Genomic DNA, 18291 nt, shown 5'->3' with positions numbered 1-18291 from the left:
ATGAGTAATTGGGTCCAGTTTGGCCTTGGCCATGGCTCTGGGGAGTTTGAGGAGGAGATCAATAGGCCTTCTGTGTGCATGTCTCAGCCCCAGCCTGGCTCTCCAGGCCTGGCTTTCTGTGTGACCTCACTCTCTGAGCTCCCTTTCAGGCCTCGGGGCTCTGAGGGTCCTGGTGTCCAAGGTGCCCAGTATTTACAGCACACAAAGGACTCGGTCATAGAAGACATTCCCCCCAAACGCCCTGATTAATCTGGACGGTGGCCTTGCATGTTGACAACTCTACACCGAATTATTTGCATAAGAAAGCTGAGTCTTAGAGATGTCAAGGACTTGCTCAAGGTCTCTGCATGGCTTGTCCTGGGGGTGGGGTGTGTGTGTGTGTGTGTTCACGCACTGGGATCTAAACTCTATGCCTGCATTCATTTATTCACTCATTCATTCAGCAAATATGGCTGAGCACCTCCTGTTTATTCCACTTATTTATTACACTGTTTGTTATAGTTTACAAATTATTTATTATAATTTTAAGCTGCGACTTATTACAGTTTATAAAAAATTACCTTTTTTTTTTAATGAGGTAGAAGTCTCATACGGTAAAGGGTGCAAACCTTAGTGCTGAATGCAGTGCGTATCTACGTACGAATGCACCAGTGTACCATGAAACCAAATGAAGGCAGAGAGCATTTCCCAGCCCCAACTGCCCACTCTGGGCCCCCCTCAGTCAGTCCTCCCTCCCTAAAGGTAATCCCTGGTTCCTAGTACCATGGATTGGTTTTGCCTGTTGAAATTTACGTTAAAGTGAGCTCTTTCGTGTCCCTGCCTGCCTCTGGGATTTGCCCGTGATGTTGTGTGTAGCTGTGGTTCACTCTTTTTCATTGCTGTGTGGTGTTCCATTGTATGAATGCAACACAGTTTACTTACCCATTCTCCTGTGGATGGATATTTTAGTTATTTCCAGTTTTTGGCTGTTAACAACTATTCTTAAAAAAACATACAATCATGAGGGCCAGGCAAGGTGGCCCACGCCTGTAATCCTAGCACTTTGGGAGGCTGAGGCAGGCAGATTGCCTGAGCTCAGGAGTTCGAAACCAGCCTGGGCAACACGGTGAAACCCTGTCTCTACTAAAATACAAAAAAAGTTAGCTGGGCATGGCGGCATGCATCTGTATTCCCAGCTACTTGGGAGGCTGAGGCAGGAGAATTGCTTGAACCCTGGAGATGGAGGTTGCACTGAGCCAAGTTTGTGCCACTGTACTTCACACTCCAACCTGGGCGACAGAGTGAGATTCCGTCTCTAAAAAAGAAAATAATAATAATTTAAAAAATACAATCATAAAAGACTCAGAGAGGCAAAGTAATAATAATAATTGCTCATTGCGGGGTCTGTCCTGTACATTGCAGGAAGTGTTAACAGCATCCCTGGCCTCTGTCTACGAAACACCCCTTTTCCTCCCAATTTGTGACAACCAAAAATGTCCCTTGACAATTGCCGCATATCCTGTGTGTGTGTGTGGCGGGGTGGTGGGTAAAATTGCTGCTTGTTGGGAACAACTGATCAGAAGGTTAAATTCTAAAATGTAGGATTGCTGGGTCAAATTGTATTAGTGTTTTACACTTTTAGATTGATGTGGGGAAACAGGATATCTCATATATTGTTTGTGAGAGTTTAGACAGTGTATTTCTAACCTCCTTCCTTATTGTGTTTTCTTCTACCACGTCATTTTAATGAGTGCATGGAAATATACTTGTAATTTCAACATCGTCCTGTAGCTGGACACAGCAGTTGTGTCTGACTGTGATGAATGTCTGCATACTAAATGTGGAGCTGCTTGCAAGACTTTGACCTTGGGAATATTATTTTATCTGAGCCTTGGTTCTTCATCTGTAAATTGGGCATAATAATAGTTTCTGTCTCACAGATTTACAGTGGGGATTAGATTCTATGAATGCATATAAAGTTCTTAACACAGGATTAGTCACTAATTCCGATTATAGTAGATAAATATTGGTAATATTTCTGTTATTACAAAGATTTCTATTAGTGGTAAACCAGTTCCGGTGTTTGAGAGTTCTTCTTTGACTACAATGTCACCCGCACCGAGGTTTGTATTTTTTCAGTGCTTGGCTTTGCTCTCCCTCCGAGCCTTAACGCTGTCCTCTGGCCTCTCTTTTCCTCACAGGTCCTGTTCTCGAACATCGAAGACATCCTGGAAGTTCATAAGGATTTCTTGGCCGCCTTGGAGTATTGTTTACACCCGGAGCCGCAGTCTCAGCATGAACTTGGGAATGTTTTCTTAAAATTCGTGAGTACCATGCCACTGCCCCTGGTGGACTCTAGTTTTTGAGACGTGGGCTTCTCCCTGGGTCCCTGCCCCATCCGCTTTCACCAGCTTCCTCTGTAGGCCTGTCTGGGAGACGGGGTAGCAAGGTGGGCAGGTGGGCCCAGTCTGCATCCCTGGAACTATGGGAAGTAGGTCAGGCCCAGCAGGCTGTGGGCATTTTTAGTGACTCTCCTTTCCCTCAGCTCCACGTAGAGGGTGGGCCCTCACTGAATGCATGTGTCCTGGAGTCCTGTGACCTCCTGGCCTGGCGGGGCCCCTCTGCCACAGTGACCATCAGAGGTAGCTAGTGGCCAAGAAGAGATGGACTTGGCATCAGACAGACCTGGGTTTGAGTCCCGGCTCAGGCACCCACTGGACAGTAAGGGTGTCTGATCCTGGGGTGCCCCGTTGGGCTGTTGGTCAGAGAGGCTGACGCTTGTTGCAATAGCCTCTCTCTTCCTGCAAGATTACTAACGCATTTGGAATTGTGGGTGGTAGGCTGGAAGAAGGAAGGCAACTGCTTTTCCATACCCTCTTTTTCTGTACTACCTGGGACCCCCCTCACAGACAGAAGAACCCAAGCTAGCCTCACGGGCACGAGATGTGAGCCAAACTCCTTTGCCTCTCTGAGCCTCTATTTCCTCCTGTAATTGCAAAGTAGGGACAATTCCGTCTACCTCCTAAGGTTGATGGCCAGACTCAGAGGTAAAGCAATCGGGTGGAGAGCCTAGAGCAGAGCTTCTCAGCTGGGGTGATTCTGGCCCCCAGGGGACAATGGCCAATGTCCAGACACATTTTTGGTTGTCCCAGCTCTGGAGTGCTACTGGTTTCTAGCAGGTAGAGGCCAGGGATGCCACCAAACATCCTATAATGCACATGACAGCCCCCACAACAGAGAATCATCTGACCTCAAATGTCAGTGGTGCCAAGGTGGAGAAACTTTGGTGTATCAGCACTCGGCCACTGTTAACTATCATCATCATCATCATCATCATCATCATCACTAACTCACTTCTCCAAGGGATCACATCTGAGTGGCCAGAGCCTAAGATGATGGAGCTGTGTGACTTTGCCCTCAGAGGGCAATGGGGGGCAAGTCTCATGTGCGATCAGGCGTGCAGAGTACCCCAAGATGCAGTCATTCAGCCAAGGGCCAGCCACTCTCTACATGAAAGTGAGGGCAAGGAGAGCTTCTGGCCAGGCTGCTGAGCCACTCATGAACTGTGGTCCTCTCAGCAAGTTGACTGATCTTGTCTGTGCCTCATTGTCCTTTTACCCATAAACAGGGGATAAATCCAGGACATTGTGAGGATTAAGCAAGATAATACAAGGAGCCTGCTCAGTGCAGCTCCTGGCACAGTAAGTGCGCAATAAATGTCGACGTTATCTTCCTATTCACATAGCGGACGCTCCTCCATCTTTGGAATTGGACAAATCAGAGCACAATGGGGCGCAGGTGGGCTGGGTGCTAGCGGAGGGCATTGAGCAGAGGAGGGAAGCGGTCCACAGGCCCTTTGGCTGCTGTGAGGGGGAGTAGCTGTGGAGGGAGAACTGGAAGCCGGGAGACATCTAAGAGGTTACCCCACCAAGTGAGATGACGGTGCCTCGGACCAGCATGGTAGCAGTGGAGATGGTGAGAAGGGGCAAGTGGCCACAGTGTGCAGTAAAGGTGTTTGAATAGGAAAATGAAAAGGATGGGAAGGACAGTCTTCCCTTTGGGTTCAGAGGAGACAGGAAGTGCTTTTTCTCTGGAGCCAACAGCCAATGTTCAAATCCCTGTTCTACTGCTTGCCAGCCCAGTGACCTTGGGCAAGTCCTTTCACCTCTCAGGGCCTCAGTCTCCAACTCTGTAAAGTGGGGGTAACGACAATTCCTGCTGCAGGGGGCTGTCATGAGGATGAATGACCTGGCTCAGCATCGAGCTAATGCCGCGTGTCAGCTGTGAGTATTACTCCGGCTTGCTTCCTGGAGGGGGTGGGCTTGGGGCTGGCTGTGATGTCATGATCCGAGCTTGGGTAGGATTGTCTATACTTAGCAAAAGTGGGAGAAAGGGTCCTCAAGGTGCACTTTCCAGTTTGTCAAAAGCCCTGGCCCCCCTCATTCCTTTGGCCTCTCTACCTGAGCCCCAGAGGCTGTGGGGAAGTGGGTTTAACTCGCTTGTCAGTGAGGAGCCCTGGACCCTGAGGACACAGCGGGGCTATTCTCACCTCTCTCTTTCTGCAGGATTCCTGACTTGCTCAGAGATGCAGCGGAGGGCTGGGGGGCTGGGGACGGGGAGTTCAGTGTGCATGAAGCAACCTCTTTTCCGTGTCCTCTCTTCTGCTACCTGGGACCCTCCTCATGTAGCCTCATCAAACTAGGCACCTGTTGAAGGCTGCACTTACCATCAGAGTCATGACATGTGGAGGGTGGATGTTTAGGCCTTTGTGGGAAGTTGTTCTGTGCTGGGGCCTTCCTGGCATCCTCCCTGGGCCTGGGAGATCAAGCATTTTAGAGCCCAGCTGCTCGACTTTGCATCCTAGCTCTGCTACTTCCTTGCTCTGGGATCCTGGGAGAATGACCTTACCTCTCTGTGCCTCAGTTTTCTCATCTGTAAAGTGGGTATCGCAAAACTCACCTTCTAGGGCGGTTGAGAGAATGAATGACGTTGGTAGAACCTGGCACATAATAAGTGCTCAGGAATTGTTTCTCACTTGGGTAATGTGCGCATCTGTTCACGTGATCCAGCGCTTTCTGGCACCTCCCAGGCTTCTCTGGAGTGTGACTTTGTGCAGGGTGCCCAGACCTGGGATCACTGAGCCCCATTCCAGGCGATTTATCATGAGCCCCCCTGCACCTCAGCGGGGCTCCCGTCCTTCCAGCCTCACAAAGCTGCTGTGATGCCCGGGCACAAGGATGAATGTCAGAGGCTTTGACAGAGATGAAGTATTTTGGAGATTGGTTCTCCCCTGAGCCAACAGAGAGACCTGCTGGAAACATCAATCAGGTCTCTTCAACCCCTCTCCCAGCACCCTCCAAAGGTTCCTGCCTCACTGGAATAAAATCCCCACACCCCGCCAGGCCCTGTTCATTCCTCGGAAGTCGCTCCCTGGCTCTAGCCACACAGGTCTCCTCGCTGTTCCAGAACATGGCAAGCCCATTCTCACCCCAGGCCGCTTCCTCTGCTGGACCAGTTCCCTCAGACATCCCTGCGGCTCTCTCCCTTCTTGCCTTGAAAGCTTTTCGGAAATGCCATCTTCTCCGCAAAGGCCTCCATGCCCTCCTGTTTAAGTTGCTGCACTCCTGCCCTTCCGCGTCCTTCCCCTACTCTGTCATTCTCAACAGGACAGTCTGCATCGCCCTTTGACACATCAGATCTTTTGCCCCTTTTTGCTTATTGTCTGTCTCTCCCTAGAATATAAACAACATGAGGACAGGGACTCTGTCATGTTCACTGCTCTGTCTCTGCATCAGAAATAGTCCAGCCCCTTAGCCGGGCATGGTAATGTGCACCTGTAGTTCTAGGTACTTGAGAGGCTGAGGTGGGAGGATCGCTTGAGCCCAAGAGGTTGAGGCTGCAGTGCGTTGAGATCATGCCGCTGCACTCCAGCCTGGGTGACAGGGTGAGACATTGTCTGAAAACAAACAACACAAAACAAAAAATAAAATAAAAAAAAAATCAAGCCCCAAGCTCACTTGCCCTCTGGACATGCAAGCAAACTGAGAGAAAGGTTAAGCTCAAGGTCACGACTGTGCCAGCCGCAGAAGTGGGCTTTAGGCCATCCTAAGGGCTAAGCCAGTGTTCTTCAGTTCAGCTCACATGCTAAGTTTGTAATTTTTGCTATATTTGAGTATTCTTTGTATTATTATTTGTTTAATGCTTTAAAAAATTGATTCACTTATCGTTTGAACCCGGGAGGCAGAGATTGCAGTGAGTCGAGATTGTGCCACTGCACACCAGCCCCTGCAACAGTGTGAGACTCCGTCTCAAAAAAAAAAAAAATTGATTCACTTAACAAAACTTCAGTGAACTTATTTAAAAAGAGAAATTTGCATCATCATTGAAAATAGAAAATGAGTGCTATAAATAGAAAGTAATTGTCAAAATAAATGCAGTAGAAACCAAACGGTATTACCGCATTCTATCTAGAAACTCTTAACTACTTGAGCCTCTCAGCCTGAGGCTGCTTACATCACACCAGCTAAGACCCTCCTTGAGCTAACTGGACCTATTGAAAAAGGAGCCAGCGTTCTCAGTGTGTGATACAGTGTTTTTTAATTTAAAATCATCTTTTTAATTAAAAATTATCACACCTCTTCCTGCCTGCTCACGGAGGATAGGTTGAGTCAGTCTGTCTCAGGAGTTTTAAAGGCCACACCTCTGTAGGTTGGGTTTCTGGAAGCTGGCGATTTGCACACAGGTGGGCCCTTGGAAGCAGCTAAAGGAGAGGTTGCAGAGGCTCCACCCCAGCCACTGATAGTCCCATCTGGAAGGAACTCTGGAACTAGGATAGCTCTTCAGATTATGCACAATTGCAGCAAGTGGGCAAGGCCTTTGCACCCTTGTTGCCCAGTGGGCTGTCCTCAGGAGTGGGTGTACCGCCTCAGACAGGTGGCCCTCTTAGGCTGAAGGCAGCTCTAGGGGAGGGCCTTGGCTGAGGGTCATTGTCAGCCAGCACTCCCAGCACCTGGGGTAAGGGGCGTCTCTGTCTCTGTGACAGGCATTTGAGGAGTGCACCATGGCATCCACTGCAACCCCAAAGGAAAGAGGTGCTGGGTCCACTCTCCTTCCCAGGCTTGTTTACTCCATTTACTCCCTGCTTGGAAACATTTTCCCATGGCCATGGCAGCATCTGGGCTGGTGAGATGCTAATTGGGAACAGAGCTCTTGCAGACAGGCTCTCCAGGAGAGGAAGGGGCCCTGGCCCACAGTCCAGCCCGCTAGTGCCACCTAACTGATCAGATGGGGGAAGAGTCCCTCACCCCCTTTCCCCAAAACCCAACCACTAACTACTGAGTTTATCATAAACTAGCACTGAGTGGACATTTTCTTTGTGCTGGGTCCTGTTCTCTGTGCCTTACAGATATGCATTCATTAAAACTTCACAACACTCTTTAAAGGTGGTTACTATTATTGTACCCATTTTACAGATGAGGAAACCAAGGCCCAGAGAGATTAAGTTATAGGGCAAGCTTACAGAGCTAGGAAGCATCAGAGCGAGGATTTGAGCTGACACAGTCAGGCTGTAGAGTCTGTGTTTTTTACTGTCTTATGTGATGAGGTCTCCTGAAATACATAGTAAGCATCTCCTGTGTGCCAGGCTCTGCAGTAGACCCTGGGGATGCTGTACTAAGTAAGACAGACTTGCTCCTTGCTGCCACGCGGCTCGTAGGTGGGAGAAACAGAGGGTAATTTAACAAATGAGGTCATTTCAGATGCCAGTGCAGACTGTGAAGAACATAAAATGCAGATGTGGTAAAGAGTGACTCTGCCTGAGGTTGCTTTCAATCGGGAGGTCAGGGCCAGGGCTGCTAGATTTAGCAAATGAAAACAAAGGACACCCAGGGAAATTGGAATTTCAGGTAAACATCAAATAATTTTTTAGTGGAACCATGTCTTATGGAATATTTGAGACATACTTGTACTAAAAAAATATGTGTCTGAAATGAGCGTTCACCTGGGCATCCTGGGGTTTATTTTATATCTGGCAACCCAAGGGTGGGATGGCCTTTCTGAGGGGTTGGAATGGGATGATCTTGGGGAGGGTGATCTGGACCAAGGTGAGAAAGGGCAGAAGCCCTGAGCTGGGAGCAAGCTTAGCTCATTTGAGAGAAGAAGGGAGACCGGCATGGCCAGAGCAGAGTGAGTGATGGAGAGAGTTTGAGGGTGTCATAGTGGGGGCAGGGCAGATCCTGTAGGGCTTTGCGTGCCGAGTTGAGGACTGTAGATCTTATTCTGAGTCAGTGAAAGCCATTGCAGGTTTTAAGCACGGGAGTAGTGTGGTCTGATTTCTGTTTTAACCCCCCTCTCCCCACAGCTGTGTGGATGGGTAAATAAGTTGGGGAGACTGTTGAGAAACTGAGACCTGATTCTCACTTCTCTCCTCCCCACTGGAGGATATGTCTGCATGGCCCAGCTCCTTCCCTCTTCTGGGTCTTAGTCTTGCTGGCTGTGAAATGAGTGGTTTGGAGCTGATGGTGGTCTCTGTGGAGCCACTGTCACCTGGGTATTGTGGACAGCAGCTGCCACCTCTCACAATCCTTGAGCCTTTCCTGGGGGTGAGCTCCCCTCCCCTGGCTGTTTCCAGCCAGCAGCTGTCCCCTTCTCCCCCCAAAACCCACAGCCACATGTTCCGTACCCACCACATCTGTGTATGCACAACTGTTTGTCCGTTTCTTCCTGGCAAAGCAATCAGAGCCCCATGTAGGGCCTCCAGGAGGAAATGGAACACTTGGACTCTGAGCTGTCAAGAGCAGCATTTCTGTATTTGCAGGGTCTCAGGCCTGAGATGCAGCTGGGGTCAGGCTGGATGAAAGGACACGGGCGTGATTGAACTGGGCACGGTGCTGCAGAGGGGATGTTGTCCTTTGCTAAATTAAACTTCTCCAAGCCTCAAGCGTTGGGCCCCTGCCCTTCCCACAGGCTGAAGGAGAGGAAAACATTGCAGACCGTGTCGTAGAAGGGGGCTCAGGGGATGAGGAATGACAAACCAGTGGTGAGCTTGTTACCCCCTCTCCTGCACCTGTGGCAGACATCGCTAATCAATCACAGCATTCTGTCTCTAGGCTTCCTGTGGGGCCCCAGAATCCTCCTCACCAGTGTTCCAGCTGGCACTACCCAGTGACTGGGGTTGGTATGTGGGAAGAAACCGATTTGTCCCTGCTTTCTGGCCCAGTCCCTTCCCTTCATCTCTGTGGAGATGGACAGAGAGACCCTGTCACCTCACTAAGATTTGGGTCCATGTCTTTCATTTTCTGCCTTTAAGAGTGTGCATGTATCAAAACTGTCTTTGCTGTACGTGACAGAAACACCAGTTCAGATAGGCTTAAACAAATACAGGACTTTAGTGATGCATGTCAGTGAAATTGTTCAGGAGTGTAGGTCAGCTTCAGGCATAGCTAGATCCAGGACTCCGTATGATGATTTCAGGACCAGGTCTTTCTCTGATCTCAGGCTCTGCTTTTATCTGTGCAGTGCTGATTTCACTCTTGGAGAATGGGAGGGGCTTATGGGGTGCATGCCTCACATGGTGGCAGGGGTTCAACAGCAGCTCAAAGAGAGTTTCTCTTCCCAGTGATTCCAGCTCGAGTCCTTGCGGGCTCTCGCAGCCCAGCTTGGGTCACATGGCCACTGTTATTAGGACGGGGAACTCTGATTGGTTTTGTCTGGGTCATGTGCTCACTTATGGTCCCTGGGGTGGGGTGGGACGGGACCAGCCTGGGAAGAAGCACGGAGCTGGTCTGAGGGGCCTTTAGCCTCTCCGTTCCTCCTTCTGTTTTCTTGCTTTCATTCATCAAATAGTCACGATACCTGCTCTCTGCCAGTGGCTGCTGACCCCATTGACATCACAGCAGTGACCTCAACAGATACAAACGCCGTCCCCATGGAGCTGACAGTCCCAGGAGATTCAGGGGAGAAGGACAGTGCACGAATGAGACGTAAAACATCCTGGGGTCAGGGACCATCATAATTCCCAAAATCTGCCTGGGACCCTCCCGATGCTTTCCCTAAACCCACGAGTCTATCCGCTGCCTTCCTCCTGACTCTGCCTGTCTTTTTTTTTTTTTTTTTTGCTGTCAAAACCTTCCCACCTACTGCCCTACCCTGTTCAATAAAAAAGGTAATGAAGTTTCTGAAATAATCATGCTGGTGATAATAGCAACAACATTATTAAGCAATAATAATACTAGTTAATATTTAGTGAACACTTACTATGCACCATTGGAAGTCCCTTAATATAAATTCACCTGCCAATCCTCACAACACCATTATGGTAATGATATTGTTGTCTGTACTTTATAGATGAGAATGCAGAGGCCAAGAAATGTTACTTGTCTTGACCAAGAGCTGGTGACCGGGAGACTTGGGCTATGAACCTAGACGGTCTGGCTGCAGAACTTCTCCTTGGCACTTACAGGGTTGATGCTGATAGTGGTTGGTGAGAGTGGTCATGGGGGCTTTTTATGTCACTGCAAGTCTTCTCTGCAGGAGCAGGTTTCCAGACAGGCCAGTTCCTGTCACCTACAACAATATAGTTGTTCTCTTTCTTCCTCTTCCTCTTCCCTGCAGCCTGCATCACCACAGTCTGCAGCTGAAATCTTGGTTCCAGGTGTGTCCAGCAGCCCCCACTCACAAGGTTTTACCTATGGCTGGGTGATCCTCTGCAGCTCAGACATCTACTCACCCAGCTCTTTTGGCCTTGATGGTCCCTTAGGCCCATTTGAGACAAGTGGGAATAGAAAAAGGTCTGCTTGGGCAGTGTTGGGGGTGCTGGGGTCCCCTCTTCTCCTTCCTTGCCATGTGTTGGCATCTCAGTGGACTGCAGATACTTGATGAGTGAGTGGTGGTTTGTGACTCAGTGCATGTGTCCATGTGCATGCTGACATTGGTGGTGGTGTTTGGAGCATGTAGTTTGCATGCTGTAATGCTTGAGATCATTGTGTGGTTTCTTGGAATATGCATCAAGATTGTGTGTCTTGTGGTATGTATGTGTGTATGGGGGTGCACTGTGGGTAATTGTAACATGGTTTGTCTGATATTTTCCCCCATTGATCCATGTTTGTCGATTGTGTTTATGTTTGTTGTTAATACTTGTAGAGTACTTTGAAGTATTGTGTGGTATTGAAGTATTGTGAAGTATTGTGTGCCAGACACCGTTCTACTCATTTCACATATATTAAGTTATTTCATCCTCCTGCATCCTAAGTGTTGAAGGTCAGTTATGATGTCCATTTTGCAGGTGAGGAAACCAAGGCCTAGGGAGGAGAAGCACTTGCCCAAGGTCACCCTCTATTTAGGGAATGTGGAACTGGGTTTCTGGAGTCACTCTGTGCCCTTCAGTATTCTGGTGCAGTGCCCTTGGGATGCAGCTTAGTCTAGATTTGTGGCTTGAAATTTGTACCCTGGGTATTTGCCTCCCACTCCCATCCCTACCCTATGCCATGACCTTGAGCTGACACGGTCACTGGGGTTAAGGGAGTTTGAGTCCTGCTTCTGCCACTGCACTAGCGGCGAGACCCTGGGGAAACAACTTTTCCTTGGTTTTGTCATGGGTATGTGAGTCTGTTACAGTAGTTACCATGTAAGGCTGTTGTGGGGAATGAGTGAGTTCACCCCCATTCCAGGAGAGCAGCGTGCAGCCTGTACTACGTGCTGGGCAGCCTGTACTACGTGCTGGGCAGCCTGTACTATGTGCTGGGTATGTACTCTGCGTTAGCCATCAGCACTGACCTGGGCACTTTGTGGCTCAGGGTGTCTGCTCAGACGATGCACACAGAGCCCCCAGAGTGAGCTGGGGTGGGCTGGGGATGCCTGTTAATTCTAAACCCATCCTCCCTCCTCTTTGGTTTCCTATTTCCTGCAGCCTCCCATCGGAAGGCCATCTGGGGGCTTGTTTAGAAACAAGATGAGCTGCTTGCTTTGTGGACCCACCTCTTCCTTCCTTAGCTTGTTCGGGTCTCTTGCACACCCCCATCCCTAGCTCAGGATTGAGGCCTTGCAACCCTTCCTCCTCCAGTGACCTCACCCACGCCATCCTTGTTTAGGGTTTGGCGGGTTCTGTGAACCATCTGGAACCAAGAATGCTCAGTTGAGAGCTTGCTGCTAAGAAGGCCCCTGTCTCTTCCAGTACGGGAAACCCTGACTGATGGTTCTGGACCTAGTGACCCACAGGTGACCTTTAGTCTGGAAGGAGTCCATCTTTGGGCTCAGGGGCATCTGGAGGTCAACAGAGCTAGCCCCCAGCCATAACAACTCTGACTTAGGGACTTTTATTAACTCTACCTTACAGATAAGGAGACCGAGGCACAGGGAAGTCAGGTAACCTGCCCAGGTTCACAGGAAATACAGAGCCGTGGTGCAAGCCCAGGCTGCTCTTCTTGAGTCTATGCTCTTGACCCCCAGGCCACACTGCTTCCCAAAAAGTTATTCAGGCCCCTGAGTGCAGACCTGGGGCAAGAGTGGAGGCTAGGAAGCTGGTAGTGAGTGGAGCCGCTTTACCTGAGATACCTCCTGCTGTAGCTTCTCCTGGGTCAGGGTAGTCCTTACCCCTACCCTACCAGCCCAGTGGTCAGCATGTGTCAGGGCACCTGCCTGCTACCATGACCTGCCTCCCACAGGCTCTGTCCTTGTCTTGCAGAAGGACAAGTTCTGCGTGTACGAGGAGTATTGCAGCAACCATGAGAAAGCCCTGAGGCTGCTGGTGGAGCTGAACAAGATCCCTACCGTGCGCGCCTTCCTTTTGGTAAGTTGACCTGTCAGCCCTGGTGCTCCCTTGCACTCGGCCTCATCCTTGGGGATCTGGGCACAAGAGGACTTCATGCTGCCCCATGGTGCCAAATCCTTTCCTTGGTTGGGGTAATCTCCTGCCTAAAGCAGGGATCGCCAAGCCTTTTCCATAAAGGGCCAGCTGGGGAATATTTTTGGCTCTGCGTACCATACAGTTTCTGTCACCACGACTCAGCTCATGCCATTGTAGCATGAAAGCAGCCCTAGAGAATGTGTAGAGGAGTGGGTGTGGCTGTGTGGCAATAAAACTTTATTTACAAAAACAGGCAGAGGGCCAGATTAGGGTTGACTTTGCCCATTCCTGGTCTAAAGTAAGGGTTCTAATAAAAATGGCAGCAAGAGTAGTAATTATTAATACTACTGTCGTTATTATGATGGTTATTAGGATTACTAATATTTTTAGGATTATTTAATTATAAATGAAAGAAAATCCAATTAAAACTGGCTTAAGTGGCCAGGTGCGGTGGCTCACGCCTGTAATCCCAGCACTTTGGGAGGCCGAGGCGGGTGGATCACTTGAGACCAGGAGTTCAAGACTAGCCTGGCCAACATGGTGAAACGCTGTCTCTACTAAAAATACAAAAAAATTAACTGGGCATGGTGGCATGTGCCTCTAGTCCCAGCTGTTTGGGAGGCTGAAGCAGGAGAATTGCTTGAACCTGAGAGGCAGAGATTGCAGTGAGCTGAGATGGTACCACTGTACTCCAGCCTGGGAGACAGAATGAGACTCAGCCTCAAAAAAAAAAAACAAAACAAAAAACCCAAAAACTGGCAGAAGCAAAACAACAACAACAACAACAACAACAACAACAACAACAACAACAACAGAGGGATTTACTTTTCTGGGGAGTTTAAGACCTGAGAGGGCTACAGAGATGGCAGAGTCTGGGTGTTCAAATGATGTCATCAGTAATGTATGCCTCTTGACTCTCCTTTTCTCTGCTGTGGCTTTATTCCCAGGCAGGCTCTCCCGAAGTGGTAACAGGGTGGCCCCCAGCAGCTCCGGACTTATACCTCAGATAGCTGAGCAGCTTCAGGATAGAGAGAACTTCCCTTTCCCCATAGTAACAGCAAAAATCCTAGGTCTGATGCTCGTTGGCTCAAAACCTTATCCCTGAACCAATTGCTGTAGACAGAGTAATTGGTGGTGGTGTTCTGATTGGTCACTTCTGGAGATGGAAGGTGGGGTCAGGTCTACCCATACAATAGAGCCTAAGGGTAGAGTGGATCCCTAAAGCAGTTGGTTTGCATTTCTGGGGATATTTGCGTTTGCATTTCTGGGTATATTTGCATTTGCATTTGGTCAGGAAAAACTGTAGACATCCATGATGGTCTTCCCTACACTTGTAGAGAGTCTCACTTATGTATAAAACGGATTCTCATTTGTGACCTCCTTTGAGCCTTTCAAACCACTATCTGTTGTGTATGAGTCAAGATAAACATTTGTCTGCTTTGCAGACATCTCAAAGGACAGTGGTTTGAACAAGGTGGACTCTTATTTCTCCCTCTTGTTAACAGTGTGGGTGCAGACAGTCTGGGGCTGGTATAGTGGCTCCAGTGTCAGGGGCTAAGGCCCTAGGGTATGATGCTCATTGACCTGGTCTCAGATGACCTTTGACTACATCCTACTTCCAGGTGGTGGGGTTGAGGGAGGGCGGGAAGGAGAGCATACCCTTCTCCTTTTCAGGGCATAACAGGAGGCTGCACACATCTCCTCCCCTCACGTCCCATCAGCCAGCACTCAGCCACATGGTCACCCCTAGATCCAAGGAAGGCTGGGAAATACAGGCTTTATTCTGAGCAGCCATGTGCCCAGCTAGAAATGTGATCACTGTGGAAGAAGAATACATTAGGGGACACTGCATAGCCTTTGTCACAGGTGATTTTGATGACTTCACAATATTAAGTGACTTTCTAGGGGTCCATCCTAGAAAAGTGGTTGAGCTTATCCTGGGTTTCAGTCCCAGTCTTTCACCTCTGAATCCCTTCTCATTCGGTCACAGACGTCTCTCCACCCCCATACTGTTTGTTTTCCCAACAGCACATACCGAATTCAGTACATAAAAGTAGAACAATTAACTAACATAGCATACGGAGTGTGAACCACGTTCCCAGAGTGCTAAACTATAAAATAATATTCCTAATTGCACTTCTCCTTCACTCAGTCTCCAACAAAGTAGTTCCAGAATTTCGATTCCAAATGTGTGTTTCCTTCACAAGTGAGTTCATGTTGCTTGGCCCGGCTCCAGTGAACATCTGAGGAAGGGCAAATTGGCAGACTGATTTACTGATTTCCATCTTTGTCTCAAGTGAATTAAGCTTTCAGGACTGTTGCTTTTCATAGCCGGTACCTACATCTTCACATTTCCATGTTTGCACTTATATTCATAAAATAGTCTGGGCAGAATGCAAAGATGAAGTCACGTTACTGCAAGACCCCACATGGACAGAAATGGCCATGTCTGCATTGACCTGTTTGCTTGCAGGCAGCACCACCCTGTGACAGTCCCTGCTGCCCAGGCTCTGGGCTCCCTGGCTGAGGGTCCCACCCTCTGACGGTATTCCCTCAGGTTCAGCTAGGTCCTGGGAAGCAGGAAGATGCCAGGAAGGTGTGTGCAGGGTGTGGGAAGGGAAGGGAAGGACTGACTTTTCTTTCTTTCTTTCCTTCCTATCTCAAGCAGTCTTCCTGGTGGATCAAACTGCCCTATTCCTAGCAGCAGCTGGGTGGGCCGGTCTGGGAAGGGGAGGATGCGTGGGGTGCCAGCACATGTGCCATCTGTCTCCCTCCTTGCTGGCGTCTCCCAGCTTTTGGCCACGTGCAGAAGAGCTGTCATGAGTCTGTTATTGGGACATTAAGGCTTTGGGAACAGACAGAATCTGGCTTTCCATCCATGTTTTGCTGGGCACCAGCTGAGTGATGGAGAATGATGGAGTAGTGTCTTAATTTTTCTCTGCCTCAGTTTTCTTGTCTGTAAAATGGGGATGATTTATTCATTTACTCATCCAACAACTTCTTACTAAGCACCTATAATGCGGTAGGGATCATTCTAAGGGCTAAAGATCCGACATGAACAAGGCAAGAAAAGTCCTTATTCTCATAGAGTGGCCATTCTAGTTGGGGGAACTTCAGTGATAATGTGTTGTTTAATTCTCTGGAGGATGTAAAATAAGGGTGACAGGGTGTTTTGAGGAAGTTAGGATGGTGGATGCTGTTTTAGATTGGTCTTTGGGAAAACTGCGTCTTGGGTGACATGTAACCAGGGATGTGGAGGAAGTGAAGGAGAGAGAGAGAGGCAGGGGCTATGTAGCATTTCAGAGAGATAGATGACCTGCGTGTGCAAAGGCCCTGAGGTAGGAGTGTGTTTGAGGAATTGCAAGAAAGCCAAGGGTGACTAGAGTGAAGGCCGTAAGAGGAAAAGCAAGAGGAGATGAGGTCAGAGAGATTGAAAGAAACCAGATAATGAAGGAGCACTTAGTCAATGGAAAGAGTCTGAAATTTTTTGTTTTGTTTTGTTTTTGCTTTTTGAGATAGGGTCTCGCTGTGTCACCCAGGCTGGAATGTAATGGCTTGATCATGGCCCACTGCAGCCTTGACATCCTAGACTCAAGCCATCCTCCCATTTAGCCTTCTGAGAAGCTGGGACTATAGTGTGCACCACCATGCCCAGCTAATTTTTAATTTTTTTGTGTGTGGAGATGGAGTCTTGCTGTGTTACCCAGGCTGGTGTTGAACTCCTGGGCTAAAGCAATCCTCCCTCTTTGGCCTCCCAAAGTGCTGGGAGTACAGGTGTGAGTCACTCTGCCCAGTCCAAGTATGAGATTTTAAAAAAGCTTTTTAATTAAAGTGTAGCATCCATGCAGTAAGTGCACCCCCAGGATGACAAATGCTTACATATGTCTCTAGCATGGAACCACCAAGATCGAAGAACATTCCCATCACTCCAGAAGGTTCCCTCTTGCCCATTCCCATCACTCCAGAAGGTTCCCTCTTGCCCATTCCCAGTCATGGCCCCCAGACCTCCAGAATCCCTCTGCTGACTTCTCTTACCAAAGCTAAGTTTTTCCTCTTCTAGCATCGTCTGTGAACGGCATCATTCAGGATGTGTGTGTGTGTGTGTGTGTGTGTGTGTGGCGGCTTTTGCGCAGCATGATGTCTGTAGGATCGCTCTGTGGGATCCCTTCACGTTGGAGCTCGTGGCTTTGCCTTAGAGAATGTTCCGTTTTATTCTGAGTGGGATGGGAAGCCGTGGGAGGGTTTTGAGCAGAGGCATGAATGAAGCTAATTTGCATGGTGAAAGGCCCCCCTGTTAGTATCTGGGTAGAAGTGCAGGTCCAGGGAGGGTCTTGTTTGCATTTCCTAGGGGACCGGGACAATTGCCACAGATGGGGTTGCTTAAAACAACAAAATTGACTCTTTCAGTTGTGGAGGCCAGAAGTCTGAAATCAGGGTGTCGGTGGGTGCTCCCTCCTGGGGCTCCAGGGAAGGATCCTGTCTTTCCTCTTTAATCTTCCAGCGGCCGTTGGTGCTCCCTGGCTTGTGGCAGCATTGCTCCAATCTCTGCCTCTGTCTTCACATGGCCTTCTTTTGTGTCTTCTCCCCTCATAAGGACATGAGTCATTGGATTTAGGGTCCCCTCTAATCCAGCATCACCTTATTTTAACTAATTACCATACATCTGTAAAGACCCAATTTCCAAATAAGGTTGCATCCTGAGGTTTTGTGGGGGCCTGGCATTTTGGGGAACACCATTCCACCGACTGCAGGGCTACTGCAATGTCCGGGCAGGAAGCGATGGTGTCTGAGAACAGCGTGGTTGTGGTGGGAGAGGTGGTTGGATTCACATAGAGCATGAAGGCCTGAGCTGACACAATTTGCCTGATCATTGACTTTGGATATAAATGAACGAGAGGAGTCAAATATGACTTTAGGGTTTTGGGCGCAAGCAACTGGAAGAATGGAGTTGCATTTTCCCAAGAGGGTGCAGGGTAGGGTAGGAGAGGGAAATAAACATTCCCTTTTGGATGCGTGAGGCTTAAGATACCTGCAGTACATCCAGGTGGGGCATTGGGTGGGCAGCAGAGACTCTAGTCGGGAGTTTAGGGGCTAGAGAGATAAACCTGAGTGTTTTCAATATAAAGAAAGATGGTGTTTAAAGCCAAGTCAGGGCCAGGCACGGTGGCTCACAGCTGTAATCCTAGCACTTTAGGAGGCCGAGGCAGGCAGATCACCTGAGGTCAGGAGTTCAAGACCAGCCTAGACGACATGGCAAAACCCTTTCTCTACTAAAAATACAAAAATTAGCTGGGCATGGTGGTGTGCACCTGTAATCCTAGCTACTCAGGAGACTGAGGCAGGAGAATCACTTGAACCTAGGAGGCAGAGGTTGCAGTGAGCCGAGATTGCACACTGCACTCCAGCCTGGGCGACAGAATGAGATTCTGTCCAGGAAAAAAAAGAAAAAAAGCCGAGTCAGGGTGGGATCA

At 49.0% G+C, this 18291-nt stretch overlaps 1 protein-coding gene across 2 annotated transcripts in view; it reads left to right on the top strand.

Annotated features, from left to right (window-relative positions):
• Window positions 1-18291, top strand: part of PREX1 (phosphatidylinositol-3,4,5-trisphosphate dependent Rac exchange factor 1) — a 204167-nt gene that overhangs the window by 81325 nt on the left and 104551 nt on the right. For both annotated transcript variants that reach the window (XM_031004787.3, XM_055373172.2), the window contains exons 3-4: window positions 2181-2303; window positions 12659-12763. In XM_031004787.3, the coding sequence (XP_030860647.2) occupies window positions 2181-2303; window positions 12659-12763 (228 nt within the window). The remainder of the gene's footprint in view (window positions 1-2180; window positions 2304-12658; window positions 12764-18291) is intronic.

The sequence above is a fragment of the Gorilla gorilla genome, chromosome 21, assembly GCF_029281585.2.
Source record: "Gorilla gorilla gorilla isolate KB3781 chromosome 21, NHGRI_mGorGor1-v2.1_pri, whole genome shotgun sequence".
Taxonomy (NCBI): domain Eukaryota; kingdom Metazoa; phylum Chordata; class Mammalia; order Primates; family Hominidae; genus Gorilla; species Gorilla gorilla.
This window is presented reverse-complemented; position numbering and strand designations above follow the sequence as displayed.